Source organism: Halichondria panicea, chromosome 10 (genome assembly GCF_963675165.1).
Source record: "Halichondria panicea chromosome 10, odHalPani1.1, whole genome shotgun sequence".
NCBI lineage: Eukaryota > Metazoa > Porifera > Demospongiae > Suberitida > Halichondriidae > Halichondria > Halichondria panicea.
Genome location: NC_087386.1, coordinates 2,875,701 through 2,895,369, shown reverse-complemented (window position 1 = coordinate 2,895,369; position 19,669 = coordinate 2,875,701). Strand labels below are relative to the sequence as shown.

Below are 19,669 nucleotides of genomic sequence, written 5' to 3'. Positions count from 1 at the left end.
TGAGAATGGCCAAGAGCTTGAAGTGTAGCAATGTGTGCACAGTGAGACCACCCTCAAGAAAAGTGTATATTTTTCCTGAACAGATTTTGTGCTATAAATATAGCCTCCCTCGAGACCAGCCATTCTTTCAGATAACGAACGGCTGGTCTCGAGGCTAGGCCTAATGGTGTGTAGACTTTTGTGATTATTATGACATTGAGATATATATATAAGACTAGACTAATACATAAAAAACATAAAAATGAGTAATAAAAGTAATAGTTTAGGGTGTGTTGGGTTTGTATAGACGTGATGGCTCTCTAATCACCTCGCCGGGTAACTGAACGAGATGGAGGCGGTACCTCAATACCCTAACTTTGTAAGGCATGCAGTTCTATTATCAAGAGTTCATTAATTAGCCTCGATTCCAGGCTGATTAAATGTGGCCTGGAGTCGAGGCTAATTATTAATGTTCTGAGGTTTATGTTGCGCATGTGCAATTTCTTTTTACCGCAACATAATAAAAGTGTTTGTGTTGTAATTGTGTAGAACTTGAGACATAAATATTAATATGGCTACTTGTTCTGACAATGTTGATGCAAGTCTCATCTTAGACACACTGATGGAAAAAACTGGAATAACAGAAGAGCAGCTAGATGGCACAGTAGAGGAGGGGCACCTGCTGAAACTGGCTGGACTGTTTGGTGGCTGGGAGAAGTATGTGGGAGTGCCTGGACTTGGTCTCAATGAGGCACAGAAAGCTGATGTAAGGGATACTGTTTTCCTGGGAGGGCATGAAAAGGGCATGATCAAAGCTCTGACATTTTGGCTCAAAAGGAACCCTTACCCTAACTATCGCTCGCTGATTGAAATTTTGTTGAAACTGGAGGAGGGGCTGCTAGCTGCCAATGTGTGCAATACTGGTGAGAGTTGTAAGAAATGCAGCCTTGACTTGTATATTGTTGAAGCTGTGTACATGTAGTGCACGTAGTAAGCACGTAGTTGTGCAGTTTCACGGTAATATTTTTGCAGTTACTAAAATCCTAGAAGCTAAGATTTTATGATAGTATGTGGTGACCTGGGTATTTTTGTTCTACAGTTACTACGTTTACCTTTGGTTCTAAAGAATCCAGGCCAGTCTCAGGTGGTAAGTTGATATTACCTGTAGCTTGACATTACTTGCATTGTGACATTACTTGCACTGTGTTTCAAAAATGGAACTCCATACAATGCATGCATGCATACGAGAATAAACTCATACAAGTGTTGAGAACATAATACAATTTCAATTTCCTATGCCCTGATTGATGACACCACTCATGCAATCACAGATCTCCCTACATTGGAGCCTTTTGAGCCAACTGACAAGAGTGCTGCAGACACTACCACATCAGTACTGCCTATAGCAATGCCTTCGAATGGTGGGCTCTTAAGATTTGTACGATACCTTGCATTAATCATTTGTTTTTGCAGATGCTGCTTTCTCAGAGAAAGTGAAATGGTTTGAGGGAAGTTTTATAGCTTGCAAGAGTTGGCAGAGACTGAGCTCACAGGGAAAAGAGTCACTGTTGAAGATTTCCGACGATCGTTAGCATGCCTCTCGATTTCAATCAAAGCCGAGCTTGAGAATTTTCTGAAAGGAAAATATGCCACATTCAAGAAAGCCGAGTCTATTGAGGACATATTTTTTCACCTCAACTTCTACCTTAGCTTCATCGACTTTAGTCTTCTCGAACACATTATCGACCACTTTGGCAGTTCTGACCTCAAGCAAAAGATGAGCCAACACTCTCTGGACATGGTGCAATTCCGCAAAACAACAACAGTGGCTGAGATTTTCCCTCACCTGTCCGATCGACCAGAGCCACCACCCGAGTATGTCAAGCTGGAGATGGAGTTTGATTACGACCCACACACTTTCACTCTGGAGGATTTGGAGCAAACTCGTCTCAAGCTGGGAAGAGAGTTTTCGTTATCAAAATATCAAATTTCTGGCTCAGTTGTTTTGGTCTGCATACTGCCTGAAGGAATGGTGCGTGCTGACATGCAAGAGCAGAACAATAGCTTTCTTGATTTAAAACTCGTACGACTGGATCTAAACAATAAATGCCTTTATCATATCGATCTGTCAAGAAAGTTTGCTCACAACATCAACAATGCAATTCTGTCTACTCCTGATTCTCGTGGACTGGCTATCATAATTAGTCTTTCTCCTCCCATACCTTCTCGGCTGATATCGGATAGATGTAATGATAACATTCGCAGGCTCAACAACAGGTTTAAGGAATACAACTTTGCCATGTACATCAGACAAGGCAGATTAGGAAAGCTGGAATTAAATGGGATCATGTATGCTGCACGTCACTATGTCCATATCCCAGATTCATCAAAGTACCCGATTCTGTTTATGGTGAGTGGTGCAGTACAAGGTGATGTGAACACTTTCGTAACTGGACATGACAAGATCGACATCGGTAAAGATATCATTGAGCCACTAGTATCATCTAAACACCTTGCCGACAATCCCAAGATATAATAATTATTGATACCTACTATCAAAACAAATTCCTTGATTTATCGCAATTAAGAATCCCACATGGCCAAAACTTTATTGTTGCTTTATTCAATACTGATGATCACTACCTTGGTTACATTCGAGACATATTTGTTGAATGGCGTATTTACCGGTCTAAAATGATGAACATAAAAGAAAGACTTTTGAGATTAGAATCACAAAAATTTAAAGCGATGACCGCGATGTCGCATCTCGAGCAGTCAATCTATGTATATCCAGTGAGTTATTTCGTCCTGTCAAGGGCTTATAAAGAGAAGAGGGCATGCAATTCACTATCTAGCCCATTTAATCATCATACACTGCTTCATATCAGAGGCAGGATATGCTATAAATAGAATCCAGTAGTGTACAAAAGTCAATATTCCGCCCACGTGGAGTTTGATGAGTATGAGAATAGCCTGAGTTGCATCTTCTCTTTTTAAGCCCTAATAAGTAGAAGAGGGCATGCAACGACTATCAACCCTACATGTTGAGCAAAAACTAAAACCACAGACAGGATAATCTATTACTGTACTTTCCACCACCCACTTAAGTTTTTGCTCACAAACTGTTGCATGCCCTCTTCTCCTTTATACGCCCTTGGTACAATGTTATGTAACATACAGTGTACCGTATAGCGGGTAATTTTCGTGGGGTAAAAAATTCGTTATTTTCGTGGGCACGAAATGTTAACGTAGGCATGGCTTACCGTAATGTATGAATGCAGTGCAGGCAACAAGACTAAACAAAATTTATACTCACGAAAACCACCGTTTTCCAGATAAACGAATTTTTACCCCTCAAAAATTACCCGCTATACCGTATTGTTTTGCAACTCTTGATCCTTAAGTTATCAGCCGACGTTTATTTGTGAATGAAAATAATTATTGCTGCAGGGCAAGTCAGTGGGCTTCATATCAGACATGGTAGATGTTGTTGGTGAGGTTGACAAAGTGATTAGGTCCACTCAAGACCCTAAAGGTTTGGCTATTGCGATCGGGCTAGAACAAGATGAGGATCATCTCAGTGAGAAAATAGCTGTACCAATACTGAAATGCTTACTGACACATTTTCAAAACTGGATTATGCAGCCAAAAGTTACTCTAATCTTTATGGCGTTGTGTCTGCAGTTACGTACCACACTGAGTTGTCGGACCACCCGATAGTGTTTGCAATTAGTGGACAAGTAGCTGGAGGTGACCCAAGCTATTTGCGTCGTATCAACATCTACAATGCTATTCTCAAGCCGCTTTGCATTCCTTATCTCTCTCAGCACCCTAAGATATTCCTTATCATGGCCTATACTGGTACTGAAACCTCACTCAACCTATCGCACCTGATGGTTCCATCCGAAGGAAACTTCATTCTTGCTTATATCCATTCTAAAACAATACACGATATATTATCTTCTGAGACTACTGAGGTTCGACGTAACATCCCAGGCCACTCTACAATGAAAGTGATCTCTCACCTTGACAAGCCAGCTGTGTATATCCATGACGGTCCGGTAGATCTTCATCGCAGCATTGGTGCAAATAGACCCTACTGGAACTGGTAAGTACACAATTTAGTGTGCAAACAATATTTTACCTATTTTGTTTCTTCTATAATTATAGATTCAGTTGGGACAAGTTAGCTACTGTAAATTATGGAAAGGACATAATAATTATTAAGTGAACAAATTATAAACTATGTAGGTTTTTAATTATTATGTTCATCATGCTTTCTTAATTAAAAGAACACTTTTCATTGGTGTTGAGTTCGTGCACCGAGCAGCGTGCGGCAGTTCAAGATAAGATTTAAAACATTCAACCATGGATCAACTGACAGTATGCACAAAACATAGACGGTAAATACTAAGACAACAAAGACAGTGGAGCAGAGGCTCCCATACACAAAGGGCGCCGCTAGGAGCAGGCCGCCGGGCTAGAGCACAAAGCAATAAGATAGACCTATACAAAAGAAGTGTTAACTAGTAATAAGAACTCATGCGCATGTACAAAAACAGTAAACATTACAACACAGGAAACATTAAGAACAGGAAATGACTAAGTGAATAACTAACTAGCAAAGTCATTACAATTGGTAATGTAGATCAATGTGTAAGCTCTTAGATAACTTGCACGAGCAGTCAGAAACACTATAGGCACAATTTCGCCCTGAAGCTGAAGGGTTTCATCTGAAATCAATTCAAATAAGTCATTTACAACACAAGCAACACAATAATATATAATTATTACGTGAATCGTTAATCGTTAATTACGCCGTATGTAAGAGTACGATTTGATATGACATGTACAGCGTGCACGATGGGGTATAACAAAGTGACGTACGTATGACGCTCCATTTGTTTCGTTATTCAAGTAGTCCAATCCAATAAAATAACTTAAGCCACATTTTTTGTGCTAAGGTGCACGTGTGTGTTATATTTCGCTGCTGATCCCATTTTTGGTGCTATATAATTTATAGGTGCTTTATTTCGATGTATATATGTATCAGAACAATTTGAATAACTGATGAAGTTGAATAAATTAGGCTGATGAAGTGAGAATAAATAATTTGTGTTGAATATTTGCACAGGCCTATCAACGATCCTATTCTCAAGTGCATATGTATTCCTTACCTCTCTAAGCACCCAAATATTATGGTCCTATGGTAGTACTGATGCATACTGATACTGAAACCCTTGCTGGATTTATCACACCTCTGATGGTTCCATCTGAGACTTCATTCTTTAACGATACACGATATATCTTCTGAGACTACTGAGATTTACTCCAGAATACCAAAGTATCTAGAGATGAAGCACTAGATGAGGTTCGACGTAACATCCTAGGCCACTCTGCTTTCTCGCCTCGACAAGCCAGTGTATATCCATGGTAACCTGTTGCGGCATTGGTGATGTATCATCTGACAATGCTTGACTGCCATGAGTGCATGGCAAGTACATAAATTAAATTTAGTGTTTTACGTGTTGTTTCTCCTATAGGTCTTGCATTTTGCAATTAGTATTTTAGTACTCTCTAGGACATAGTGGGCAAACTTGCATGTACAGTCAAGTCATGCATAATAAAATTCTTGGCCGGCGATGTACCGTATAGCGCGAAATTTTCGAGGCACTTATATTTCGTGGATTAGCCTCTAAAAGCCATTTCGTTGCACAATGTTTGCGGAATGACTGCTTACCGGAAGCCACGCCTTTAAATCTTTCACGTTATAGCAGGTAAAGAACGATTTTCGTGGACTTAATTTTCGTGTAGGATTGCTAACCCACGAAATCCACGAAAATTAAGCCCCTCGAAAATTTCGCGCTATACGGTATATACTCATAATTATGTACGTCATGTACAATGAATTATTGAATCACTAAAATAATTAATTAAGTATTATACCAGCCTCATGCATCTACATTGATAACTCAACTCCTGTATTATTAATTAGCATGGCCAGAGGTTACAGTAAAGTATACACAAAGAGCAATGGCATAAAATAGGAGGGGTCTACTAAACCACAGTCGTACAAACATTCAGCTACAAATGAACAGTGAAATGTGCAAAGTTTCTGTGAATGACAGTGCAAAAAGTTGGGTTGAACTTACGCTACAGATATATAAATGACTTTTAACTGAGAACAAAGAGAAAAAACGTATACAAAAATACAGATCGGGCAGAAAATAAGTTGTATTATAGTCTATGACATCATCATTACACTGAGCTCTCTAGGGGATACCCCTGGTAATGGTGCTGGATCACATGACCCATCCCTTGGTGCTCACTATCAATTATAGTTCCGTATGTTTCGATGTGATGAAACTGTTGTCTTGCCAACGCTTCCTCTCGAGACTCGGGCGAAGGTGTGAGACTGGGAGGGCTGCAAGCCTGTGACAGTGGATACTGATAGCCATTAAAGGACTGGGTCGGCAGCTCGTTAGAATGTGGTGGAGAGGGGTAGCCGGACGAAGGACTTCCATTCTCACTAGAGTGTGGTGGAGAAGGACGAGTAACGTCTAGGGGAGGTGCAGAGTCGTAGCTGTGTTTGTGGTCAGCCAGCGGGTAGTGTTGTAACCGCACGGCACCTCCTACAGATGTCTCTGGATACACAGTGGTGCTCTTGTCGGGGAATCGATTGTAGTGGTTGACAGACATCGCAGGAGGGTTGTCAGCCATTGAAGTGATTAGATCACTAACAGCTTTTATCTCGTCAAAAGCTGCGGTGGAAGTAATGGCAATGGAGGATGAGGGGTCAACGCGTGAGCCGGGAGAGGTTAAAGGGTAGGGGGCAGTTCCAACTTTGAGGGTGGCACTATCAGGGGGTGTGATTGGATGGAGGTAGCCATTGTTTCCATGTGAGATGGGAGACAGCTTTTGGTATTCGGATGTCATGGGTGCATGAGCAGGAGGCATACTTTCGGAAGTTGGTGGGTAGGAAGTGTGAGAGGGACCGAAATTCCTCATTGGCATGGGCCCCTGTTGAGAGTGAGCAGATGCAGAGAGATCACCAAACGTCTGGTGGCGTTCACCAGTTTGTTGAGGCACCCCAAAGAAGGCTGGGTTGCTGATATAAGTGGGAGTGGCCAAATCCACCGATCCATTGCGAGCATGAGAGCTGCCTTTCTTAGCCTTGGATTTCCTGGGGTGTACGAGTTGATGAGAGTATGGACCCTGACCCATGTCCTCGTGGTACTGAGGCGTGACCGGGAACCCACCCGGCATATTCGGGACTCCCCTCATGGGTGGAGCCTGGGAGTGCATGGAAAACGGACCCTGAGTGGTGCTTCGAAGCATATCAACAATGTCCATGTGCTGCTTCCGGTACGCTATTTGAATCGGCGACTGTTCGAGATTGTCCATGAGTGTTGCATTAGCGAAACAATCGAGAAGGTGTTTGACACACAGAGCAGAGCCTTCACGACAGGCGAGAAACAGTGCCGTCTGACCCTGTGGTAGTGTGTGAGGGGATAGAGATAATCATTAGAATAGTGAGTAAGCAATTTTTGAAACTACAGATTTATTCAGAGGAGAATTTGTCAACTACATACTAAATATAGAGATTCCCAAACGGCTACAGAATGTGTTATATAAACTTGTATGGGTTGTTTTGTCAATAATCATTGTGTAAACTGTCCAGTAACAAAGGTCATGTAATTGGAATGTCTGTAATAACCAGGCTAAAGATAACTTTGGGCCTTGACTGTACATGTAATCTGCACATGTAATCTAAATCTGCACACTAAAATGTCGACCAACACACACCTTTGAGTCCTGAGCATCCTTGATGGCATCAGGGCCTTGTCTGATCAGCAGTTTGAGAGCCTCCAAATTATCCACCATGGCTGCCCAGTGTACAGCAGTGCGGCCATCTTTGTCAGTGGTGCCAATATCAACGTTCTTCTTGAGCAGCTGGTTGACCATGAACTGGTTGACGACCTTCACAGCCGCAATAAGAGGAGTCACTCCCCCATCAGATTTGAGGTTGATATCCGTACGAGGATGGTTCACTAGGAGCTGCAATGGAGAGAGGGGGATATGTGTATTATGTAATGCATTGGTGAACAGAGATTCAGCACAACTATTAAAAATAGGAAACAAAATAACTAGAAAGATGCTTTAAATGCATGTACAGTTGAGTCTATATTAATTCTACATGTAATCCACATGTGGTGCGCAGTGTACATGTACATTTAACTTAAATCTAACTCCAGTAAAAGCTTTCTCTCAATACAAATTTAAGTCAAAGCGTAGAAATTTGACTCAGACTTACCATGAAGGCTCCCTCAGCAGCTGCCACAATGGCTGCCTGCAATGCACTCTGACCCCAGTTGTCCTGTATGTTAGGGTTAGCTCCAGCTTCAAGTAGTTGCTCGACATAATCGCCACGGGAACAAGCACATGCCAGATGTAGAGCCGCCTGTCCATAGTCGTTTGTCACATCCAGGTTCACCTTGGCATCGATTAGGGCACTCACAGAGCTGTCAATCGGTGACAGTTGTGAGCTCAATGGATAGTAAGCACCACGGGGGGTATGAGTGGTGGGGGGTAGGAGGGGGGCAGTGTGATCGTTGTGGTCAGAGCTGCCGGAATCAGAGGATCCACGGGAGGAGGAGTACATCATGGTCTCGTGGGAACTGTGTCTCTTCATGATGACGAGCATGAGTGGAGTGAGGCCACCTGGACCACGGGCATTGACGTCACTGTTTTGGCCGTTCTGCTCTCGGAACTTCTCGACAAGGTTACGCACCTGGAGAAGGCAAAGTGTGAGCTGGTAAGTTACTGTTGGTGACCTGTATATAGACACTACAGAGATCCCTGTACACTAGACACATTAATATGAACGGCAAGCCTTTAAGCCCGTACTATATGTACTGAAATCGCATAAATTATTATTTCCACTGTACATACCTGCATTGGGTCCTGCAGTGCTTTGGAGTGAGCGATGGTCCATTGTCGTTTGTCGTGGCCCACTTGTCCCACTACGGTTCGAGAGTCTTCATTGGAAGTGTGGTCAAACGGGACAATGGGCTTGGTAACTCCACCCCACTTGATGGGAGAGGCTTCGTTACGAGGCTCCATGCCAGCTCTCACACTTCCCTCAGCAATGTAGCGATCTGGCTCCTCTGGCCTGGTGTGTGTGTGTGTGTGTGTGTGTGTGTGTGTGTGTGTGTGTGTGTGTGTGTGTGTGTATGTGCGCGTATGGGATTGAATATAACAATTTTTTTAAAGAAGCTGGCCCCCTAAAAAAGTAGCGCACACCAGTATGGTAAATGTACAATAGACGGCCGGCCCCTACAAAATGAGTAGTATAATTATGTGTACATTGTACATGCATGCTTGCACTGTATTCCAGTTGCCAATACAAACAGTCATTTTGCTGTATACTGTATAATTATATGAACTCACGGTGCAGGTGTGACTTCTTTACTGACGAGTGGAGACCCAGACTTGCCTCCAGGTCCTTTCTTTCCATCGGATGGTGATGAACGACTGATACCTTCCGAGGGGCTACCAGGCCTCCAAAGAGTGCCCTTGACTCGCTTTGTCTCAGTGGACTCTGACTCGTACGAACGCTGTCTCTTCCGCAGAATCATGATGACTACAATCACAGCGACCACTGCCACAACGGCCACACCCACTATACTACCAATTATCGTCACATTCGGCGGTGTTGAGGGGGAATCAGAATCAGCTGTAGGGAGGGAAAAGAATTAAGGTTACGGTCAACCGTTTGCTCATTAATTATTCATGAGCTAGATCTAGTGATCTTTTCCAGCTAGAATGAGCTGGAAGTCCAGTTCAAACGCAGTAGTTATTTCATGGCTCGAATAGACATTTTTACTATAAAGCTTAGGTACAGTCTACTGTAGCTTCACTATATGCAGGGCGGGTCGAAGAGATATTTCGAAAAAAGGCTACTGAAAGCTCACAAGAGGCTGTTTTCCTTGGCTCTGGCCGCCATTTTAAGTGGAGTTAGTCTACATATTATTATTTTGTGAGAGTTTGTTGGCCTGGAAAGAAAAAAACGCTTCGACCCGCCCTCCAGAATGGTAAGAAGCATCATATAAGACCAAGAACACAGAGCTAGAAGTGTTTTTGGAAGCATAAAATGACTACTGGTTTGTGTTGTTTCTAGTAACTTAATGATCGCTCAGAGCTTCCACTGGAAGATGTTTTGAAGATTGATACTTGTCATACAGATTGATACACCGATATATTTATCATTTATGTGCTTCAAACTTCTCTTATGGCATTTATAGTTTCACAAAAATCATTATAAGAAAATCATGAATATTCATGAGCAAACTGTTTACCGTTAGTGTAGTTGTGGACATTTTAAAGATTAGTTGTGGGATATAACATGACTTTATTTTACTTATGGCAGTGTGCTTAGAGCATGACTCAAAGCCAAATTACACATGCGGCCAATTAATGTAGAACTCAATTGTTTCTAGAGGGACGCTATTAGTCTGAACAGGTACTACACAGAGATACTCACCAGCAGCAGCTGCCACTCCGTACGGACCAATGAATCCATCCCCAGAGTCAATGGTACCTTGGATAAAATTGGCAACCTGGAGGGGAGAGTGAACATTGATTCATTGATGGACCACAATTCAAACGAAAGCATATAACATAACTATTTGACAATACATAGCTGTTTAGTCTTAGGGAATCAACGCAAACTCACATCTTCCACATTGGTAGGACAGTTTCCACGGCAATAGCTCAGATCTAACTTGAATGTCACCTCATAAATCCTAAGATTTAAAGAGAATTGTGTGAGTGATCAAATCCGTACACATGAATTGTACATCAGCACACATAAATAAATGTATGCAGCGTTACAATAACGATAAACGTACAGTACAAAACATGACCATTGTACTTCGGTCTGTATAACACATTTCTTTCGTCAGCTAAAACAAAACGTAACTTACCAAAGGTCTTCAGACAGTTTGCGTGGAGGGAATATCATAAGGGGCTCATGCACTCCTTCCAGATCCTCCCTGGTGATGAGTACCTCATTCTGGAACACCAGTCTAGAGTTGGTGATTTTGCTGAGGTCAGAGATGAACTCCTCCTTCCACGGTGAGACGAAGGGTCTGCTCGGGTTGGTTACCACATATAGGACAAGCAGCCCTCGAGCCTGCAGATACAATGGGTCATCATGAGAGTGCAGTGTACTATGACGGTCTATTTAAACTATGCTCGCTTTGCAGAATCAGTAAACTGATCGAAACAATAAAATTGATGCGAATGTAAGCTACATACATTTACACGAACATTAAATTTACATTAATAATAATAAGCAAAGACAAACAGATTAAGAAACACAACTTTTAAGACATGTTCATGTAACTAACCTACAATACTATCTATACACGTACACATACTGTAAACAATCATCATCAGATGTAGTGAGCCTAGTACAACCACTGTGGTCGCGATTTAAACACTCACCAATTCCTGATCACCACAGTCCCTAGAGTCGTGAGGACACTCCAGTATGGAGGGAGGGGAACAATCAAACCCATCAAACAGACAGCCGGGAGTATTGCACTGGACATCACATTGGCCATCACTGAACAGAATGCGACAGACTGCTTCCAGACTACAGTTTGCCCAAGGGCTGGGAGTTGGGTGTCGTACTCGGCCAAAGCAGTCTCCACCATCGAAGTTGCAAGACTCTGTAAAGCATCTTTCCTGTAGGAGGTACGTGTACATGTATGGGTTAGCTTCACTGTAGACAACATGTCTGCTCAGTATTATTATGAACACCAAAGAGAGCTGTATGCAGTGGACAAGGTACTACATGTACGTGCAACTAAACAAAAGGCAAAAGACTAGCATGCGCTAAGCTATAATACTGAAATAAGAAAATAACATGGAATCAGCCTCATCCCCCATACGATTCTCAGTGCAATCAAACACTGACAGATATAGCATTACTTACATCACAAAGGTTATTCCCAGCCAGCTGGTCGCACTCACTATCAGGGCACTCTGGAGGAAGCAAAGAGTGACAGAGAGTTATCAACTACTAATCATACACGTAGTAAATGTGTGTCTGTGTCTCCTACCATTAAAAACAAATTTCATAGTATGGGGGTGTAAAATTACGTATTGCTGTGAATACTTTAGATAACATACTTCCCCACGAGAAACCTTGCAATAATTTAAATTAGCAGATATTCATTGAATTAACAGCTCATGGGGTGCAAATGTACTCTGCAGTAGGGTTACTGCCGTGGAAAAACAGGAGATCAGAGAGCGCCTACACTTTGAGGCTTAAGTTAATTAGAGCTTCTAGTGCCCACAAACTAAGAGAGTAGCCACATTACCCACCATCTACCTGGCTCTCTGCCACATTTACAAACAAAGGGACACAGAGTATGTGTAGGGCTAGCAGTATTACTATGGGATACTTGGGATACTGCATACAATCAATTACGGCCCTATACCCCATAATTATCTCCAAACTGCACATGTTGTATCTAAGAACATAAAGTGGTTGCTAAAGGGTGAGTATGCATAGACCACTTAGGTAAAGGGTGTCAAATTCTACAATAAGGACACCACCCTCACCTTCTATTTCACACTGATCTCCACGGAAACCTTGACTGCATTCACAAGTGGCCATGCCCTCTCTCAGCTCACACGTCCCTCCGTTCTCACATTGGAGAATGTCACAAGCGACCGGCACGTCACAGAGTAATCCCGTCCAACTGGGCGGACAGGTGCACATGTAACCCCCGAAAGAATTAGAGCAGTTTCCTCGAGCACAGGGCCTTCTCAAACATTCGTCAATATCCATATCACATGCCGGTCCACCCCAACCGTCTTCACACACACACACAAACGTGTCTTTAAGGTTCACACAATCAGTTGTCGATGCTGGGCGACAAGATGATGAGGCACAGTGATTTGGTTGGTCGCACAAATCTCCAGCATATCCATCCGAACAAGTACATGTAAAGCCACTAATGGAATTGTCACGGTTACACTCTCCCATTCCACAGGGGTTAAAACTGCAAGGGTCGGTGTCATTCCTCGGCACATCACAATGTTCCCCTTGGTAACCACATGAACACTCGCAATCAGCACTAACCACACCAGAAGTAGTATAGATTAGCCCCTCATCATTAGGAGGCATTTTAGGCACGCATCTTCCATTGTTACGACAAGACAGATTTTCGCAAGGGTCTACGAAGTATTCACATTCTTGGCCAGTAAAGCCACTAGGACAACTGCAGTTGAAGTAGTGGCCGTCAGGAGTGCAGGTGCCTCCATTGTGACATTTACCATCACAAACATCGAATGTAGTGCTGCAGTTATCGCCACTAAATCCTGTGCGTGTGAGTAGGAAAGGAGGTGTAAACATAACGTAACTAACTACATGTATATACCATACAGCCACTCACTGCCACTGCCAGTATTGGGACAGCTATACACTACATTGTATACATTATGAGCAAATAACTATCAAGCCAACGGCAGTATGACATCAACCATGCCATTCAGTGCCCTCTAGTTGTATTGCAGTTGAACATACATGTACATGATACGATTTACACATGTATATGTATGTGTATGTATGTACAGTACATGTAGTTAAGTTAACTGGCCCTACAGTAATGATACACACACTAGTGCCTACCTGGATCACAAGAGCAGATTTCTCCACCGTCGACAAGTACAATGCACAAACCGTTCACACACCGGCCATCATAACAGTTACTATTGGGTAAGAAATTACAGTATTGTCCTTCAAATCCAGTGGATTTGTATGGTTCATCGCAGATACAAGTGGCAAGTGGGACACCTGCTGTACTCGGTGTCACAACACAGTATCCGCGGCCACTGCAAAGTTCATTCTCGTCTTTTCCCAAACACACATTGTCAGTAAAATTACAAGATGTACCAAAACGACCAATATTGCAGTCACAGAAGTAGCCCAGGGCCGATTCATGCGATTCGTAGCAGGTGCCGTTGCCCTGGCATGGGTTGCTGGAGCAATTTGCTGCAGGGGTGGAAGTGAGTAATTAATACAGAGTAATATTCAAGACCTTGGCAGGAAGTAAACGTGTACCCTGACAATAAACACCGCCATAATCATAATTACACCGTATATCAGGTTTCGAATTGATCCTTCGTGAACGACACTGCATGCATGTACAAGCACATGCACTTTGTGTTTCTGAACTATTGTGAATGGTATGTGTGTGCTCAATCTCGGCACGTCTTTCGTTTATGATTTAAGCGAAAAAAATTCACGATTTGCAATTGAAATAGCCTCGCAATCAGAACCCGATATACGGTATAATAGCTACTTACACTGTGCATGCATGGAATACCCACCCACACGTCACATTGTAGACTACGTATAAGTTCAAGTGGAGGCCTAAATTGCATTGCTAATATATAGTGCAGGCTACTCATTAATTATTATTACACAAAGCGTGGGGTAGAAATAACAGCGGGTATAACATGCTGGGAGTGGTGGGTGGCTGCCCCAAATAGAGGGACCTTTCCCAGAGAGACTGGATAAGAGACTGAGAGGGTGACAAAGTGGGCCTGGCTAGAGAACATGAAGGGGTTCAAAGTGCATGTATATACATACACACACAGTGAAGCCTGTCACTGGTACGGACCACCTACTATATTGAGGCTATAACGCTAACTAACCTATGAATCTCTATAAATACATCAGCACAACAGTCAAATAAATGATCATGCATTTAGAGTGCAATTTAACATTTCCACTATGCCCGTCAAAAGCTTAATTGAGTAGCCACCTGCTTTGGTTGGAAAATAGCCCGAGCCAAGCAGCTATATTGTGCACAATGCTAACACTTGATGCCCATATATGATTATGCCTACCCCTACAGTGCTGATATCAGTTCCAACACAATTATGAGGCACATAGGTGAAATAGTGCGCTAACAAGCACATAGACATTGTGCAACAGAGCACGTAAGTGTGGGCACTACATTTGTACTGCAGTTTATGTCAATATTATGACGGAAAATAAAATTGTCGGCTACGAATTAACGAGACAGGGCAACAAATATTTACGTTACATGCATAAATGTACAATACCCTAACCACATTGAAACCATGGTAATTAAATGACCCTGGCTTCCTTAACCAACATATTCCCTTCAATTAATCTTAAAGCCATACACGACTGGATCACTCCACTATGCAACAAATAGCCACAATAGCACTAGAATTATAGTTTCTTGGAGCGATAACAAATACATTGTAACAGGCTAACAGCAGGATGGATCCCCTTAGCCTCTAATATCTCATTTTCTGTGGTCAAACTAGTTGAGGGTCATTGGCCCAACAATGCACTACAGCGGAGACAGAGTTCTTGACTTAATGAGAACAGGATGCCCTTATTATTCAGCCACACAAACACCCACAGACAATAATGGCCTCTTCCCAAGAGACCACCAATAATTGTTTGAGCACACACACACACACACACACACACAGGTTACAGATAGATTACTTGTAAGGTTGAGGCACGTGTGAAAGTTTATTGAAGCAATTTGCACACCAATATTCATAGCATTCAGATCACAGCATTAATCCATTAATAGGAGAAACTTTGAATAAGCTCCGCTGATTAAGTATACTATATTTGACTTGTGGTTAGTCCTTGGCAGTAGAATCATTTCATTCCCTTGTCTTAGTCACTCCTACGCTTGTACAATCATTGTTCAATGAGGCACACCTCACTCAAAACTGGACCACACACGCGCACACACTATTGGATATACTTAATTAACTAAGGTTCCCCATCAAACAGCTAGGTCACTGTATCATACATACCTATCCATTCTGGACCAGATGCTTCACCATACCAGATAGCCAGCCAGTTTTATATAAAACCAAAATGACATGCATGCCAAAATGCTATGCATGCAGTATGTACCAACGCAGAGCCAACAAACAAACAAAACACAAAAGTATCCAATCTGCTGTAGATGAACATTGTACATGTATATCCAATTTTGTTATGCTCTATAATTCTGCAGCCAGAGCCTACGCCATGCAATAAAGTTAGGGCAACAACTACTCATCATTCCTTGATGATTGACCTACAGGAGAAGTGCACAATCGAGCATGCCATCTGCTTAAACCTAGCCCAAACAAGGACTAATGCAAGGTGTGGTTAGGCAAAACATTGACACACACAAAATATGCTTGAGCACAACTACTAAGCGTACATAATTATAATAGTGGACAAGATGATAGATTCTCAACTATCTAATCACAAATTGGACAATGAAAGCTTTATGGTAAATTAAGCGACCAACAGGGAATGTACTGCACAATGTTTTGGGCACAGAAGGGCATGTATTTTCATGCCTCAAACATTCCCTATCACAGGTGATCTCAGAACATTGTCTGGCCTCTGGGTAAATGTTGTTGCAAGGATACACTTCGTAGCACCACCAATCTTGTTGAAGACAATGCATACAGATCGATAACTACTACAGCTTATTGACTTACAATTGGGAGTGTTTCGAGGAACCCCATACTGACATCTGTCTCCAGTGAATCCGAAAGGGCAGGCACAAACATACTGTGAAATATCATTGGGGTCTTGTGCACAGGTTCCATTGTTTGAGCAGGGGTTGGCACGATTGCAAATAAACTCATCGCAAGTAGGTCCGGACCAGTTATCATAGCACCTGTGAATACGTGGAGAATTATAACGTTAACTGCTATGTACACCTAGGTGCTAAAGAGGACACACAAACACACAATGACATGTTAGTTTGTTTTGACAACTAAAGGCGGAAGGAATTTGAGGTCCCTACTCGGAAAACACAAACTGAAAGTGTATGAGTAAATTAGCCCAAAGACAGGCAACATGAATTTGGTATTGTCTGATATTGCTATCAACAGAGGACACAACACTAGAACACTGACACAGCATACACACGTCACTGGGCCACAGATAACTAACAGACAACTTGCAACGATAACAAATTCCCATCGTAACTGTCACAATATCTGTGTAACGATCAGAAATGTGTAACACTTGGCCCTGTTAGTGTATTTCACTTCTTCCTAATAAACAGGTCACTCATTTCAAAGGAATGCTGACCAGCTTACAACTTCCTATAGAAACAGAAAGAGTAGCCGCAAGACTACCTAGGTTGAACCACAATCAGCCAAAAACATGGGACCCTTTCAGTGGAGAAATGACCAGCCACCCACACAGTCAGTACAGAGCATGCATACCAGCCCCCCTAGGCGCTGCTACACACAATGGGCTAGCTGGAGGGGGACGTTACCGCCCACATTATGTGCCACAGGACATTAGTTTGAAGCTAATGAAAAAGTCCATGGGAAAAACCACTGGAGCTTGCAAGATAAGGACATTTACATGCTTTTACATCTGTATGTACTTGTACATCTATTATCACCAGCTGATATCAATAATAATAATAACTAACGCAAATGAAGCTCCTGTGTAACCGATAAACAACACCTAACACACCCACTAATTAGGCATCATTGAACTAGTACAGTGTGCCTACCAGGTACAAATTGGAGGATTACCACAAAGTGACAAATCCAACTCTCAACGGATTGTGGAATGCACTTTAAAGAAACAAAAGTGTTGGTAGTACGTGCAAAATCTGGGGGGAGGAATGCTTGCTTGTCGGCTTATATGACAGCACTGGCAATCTACTTGTTACCAAAGTATTTAATTTGGACATGACTAATTAAACCCAATAAATGATAAACAGCTTTATGAGGTATGGACTTTGCACAGTAGTTATCTTATGGAGATAGTGTAGATGCTGCAGGATCCCAGGTGACCCCCATGAACAGGCCACACTGACCAGAAGCCCATATGTAATGGTTAGGGGTATTGTCCTGGTCCAAAGATTACCCACACTCAGAAAATGCTGGGCTACACAAAATAATAATATTGTATGATCCAGCCAGCTGGTTGCTATAATACTTAGGCACAGTTTGTAACAGTGATAGCTAGGTCACCTGTGAGATAGTCAGCTGACACAGCATATGCATGGCACATGTATTGTACTGTACCTACTACACCAGAATTAGTGGACATGGGAAACACTACATAGCTTCACTACATAGCTTCCTATAAATGCCTAGCTGCCATCAACCTACTACTATTACAGGAAGCTCTAATTTCGTACTGCATAGTACATGTGTGTGCTTGTTACGCCCTGTAGGGCTTAGGTTGCTAAGAAGATAATGCACCATCACAAGACTGTGCAATAGATCACAGAAACTTTATACAAAGCATTGCATTACAAATGAAAATGGTCAATTACGTAAAGAAGCTACAGCAAACATACCCCGAGTAGTCACGTAACCTGTTAATTTGACTTCAACAGTTTAAACCTTCACAACATAATTACATCCTAGAATAGTATACTTAGTACACCACAACTTAAGTGCACATCACACATTATAGGGGGGGGGGGGGGGGGGCACCCATGCTAGAGACTTACTGGCAAATGAGATTTCCAAGATAAGGCTCACAATCTCCGTTGACGCATCCATCCGGGCAAGTGTAGGCTGTGCGTGTGTGTGTATCAAAGGGATCGTTATACAATAGACAACAAGGTTGAAACAATTATCATGACAGGTTTCTTGGCTAGGGAATGAATGAGGTTTTTATTGCTATGGGCATTCCTGCCTAAAAGCTTTATGCCATTGAGCCACAGTGTGGTGAACACACAACCTACCCTACACCCACCCCTAAACTCCATTAAAAAACAGTGTTAACGGAATTTGAGATCAAAGAGCAGGCCCTCAGGGAAAAGCTGGCCCTAAAACTTAACATGCTAGCTACACAGGTGCAAGCTAGCTGGCATGTATACATGTATGTCTAGGGTTGCCATCACCACGGTTTAATGTTGCACCATTCACCAAAGAAATATGCACTGTGTAATTGGCTATAGGCATACAGACACCATATAAAATACTTTTAATACACAAACACAGTCAGTGATTTTACTTCTCATGCGAGTCATAATTCTTTGGCTAGACAAGAGGGTATTCATCATGATACGTTTACCTTACCCTCTAAACAAGCCCGACTGCGTGTACGTACATGCCCAGCTCAATATTTTGCATGCAATTTAATAATATTTTATACAAACACTCTAGATAGCTACAATTTACAGTAGCTTTACACCCCAGATATGCACTATGTCAGATATACGCTATGTCCAAGTATTAACTTCATCAGCTAGCCAGAGGCTGAGGTGTTCGCAAGTTTTAATACCTGTGCATACTGACAGCCAGAATAATAGTAGTGCAGCGCTTCGAAACAGTAGCTGCTTCATCTTCCTCCCTTCAGTTCAAGGTACTATAAAAACACTTCAAATTTCTTCAATACTCTTGTCAAGAGATCCGAAGTGCAGTGGTAGATTGTTGTATTGGACAGCGATCGCTCAGAATTTGCTTGAGTTAATATAAAGACCTTCCATTCAATTCATAAGACAATCCTAAAGCTATACCTAGACTGTTAGTCTTGTATCTAGAGTTATATCACTGTCAAAGTGTAAAAGAACTTTCTAATCTGGGAGTCAACAAGTTGATTAATTAGCTCCGTACATGTCCGTATACTATG

The 19,669-nt window shown here is 42.2% G+C and overlaps 2 protein-coding genes across 2 annotated transcripts; one reads left to right on the top strand and one right to left on the bottom strand.

Moving 5' to 3' along the window:
* Nucleotides 1-1,387: 1,387 nt before the first annotated feature.
* On the top strand, nucleotides 1,388-4,278 carry LOC135342475 (uncharacterized). Its single transcript, XM_064539205.1, has 4 exons — nucleotides 1,388-1,417; nucleotides 1,493-2,772; nucleotides 3,430-4,087; nucleotides 4,150-4,278. The coding sequence occupies exons 1-2, from the start codon at nucleotides 1,388-1,390 to the stop codon at nucleotides 2,513-2,515; spliced, it is 1,053 nt and encodes a 350-aa protein (XP_064395275.1). The 3' UTR covers nucleotides 2,516-2,772; nucleotides 3,430-4,087; nucleotides 4,150-4,278.
* Nucleotides 4,279-5,956: 1,678 nt separating this feature from the next.
* On the bottom strand, nucleotides 5,957-19,648 carry LOC135343114 (neurogenic locus notch homolog protein 3-like). The gene is made up of 15 exons (XM_064540076.1): nucleotides 19,322-19,648; nucleotides 18,543-18,609; nucleotides 16,552-16,733; nucleotides 13,685-14,047; nucleotides 12,613-13,374; nucleotides 11,981-12,030; nucleotides 11,488-11,730; nucleotides 10,965-11,173; nucleotides 10,715-10,784; nucleotides 10,523-10,598; nucleotides 9,430-9,715; nucleotides 8,932-9,151; nucleotides 8,294-8,770; nucleotides 7,786-8,037; nucleotides 5,957-7,470 (listed from the first exon to the last, which is right to left on the bottom strand). The coding sequence occupies exons 1-15, from the start codon at nucleotides 19,380-19,382 to the stop codon at nucleotides 6,238-6,240; spliced, it is 4,551 nt and encodes a 1,516-aa protein (XP_064396146.1). The 5' UTR covers nucleotides 19,383-19,648; the 3' UTR covers nucleotides 5,957-6,237.
* Nucleotides 19,649-19,669: the final 21 nt, after the last annotated feature.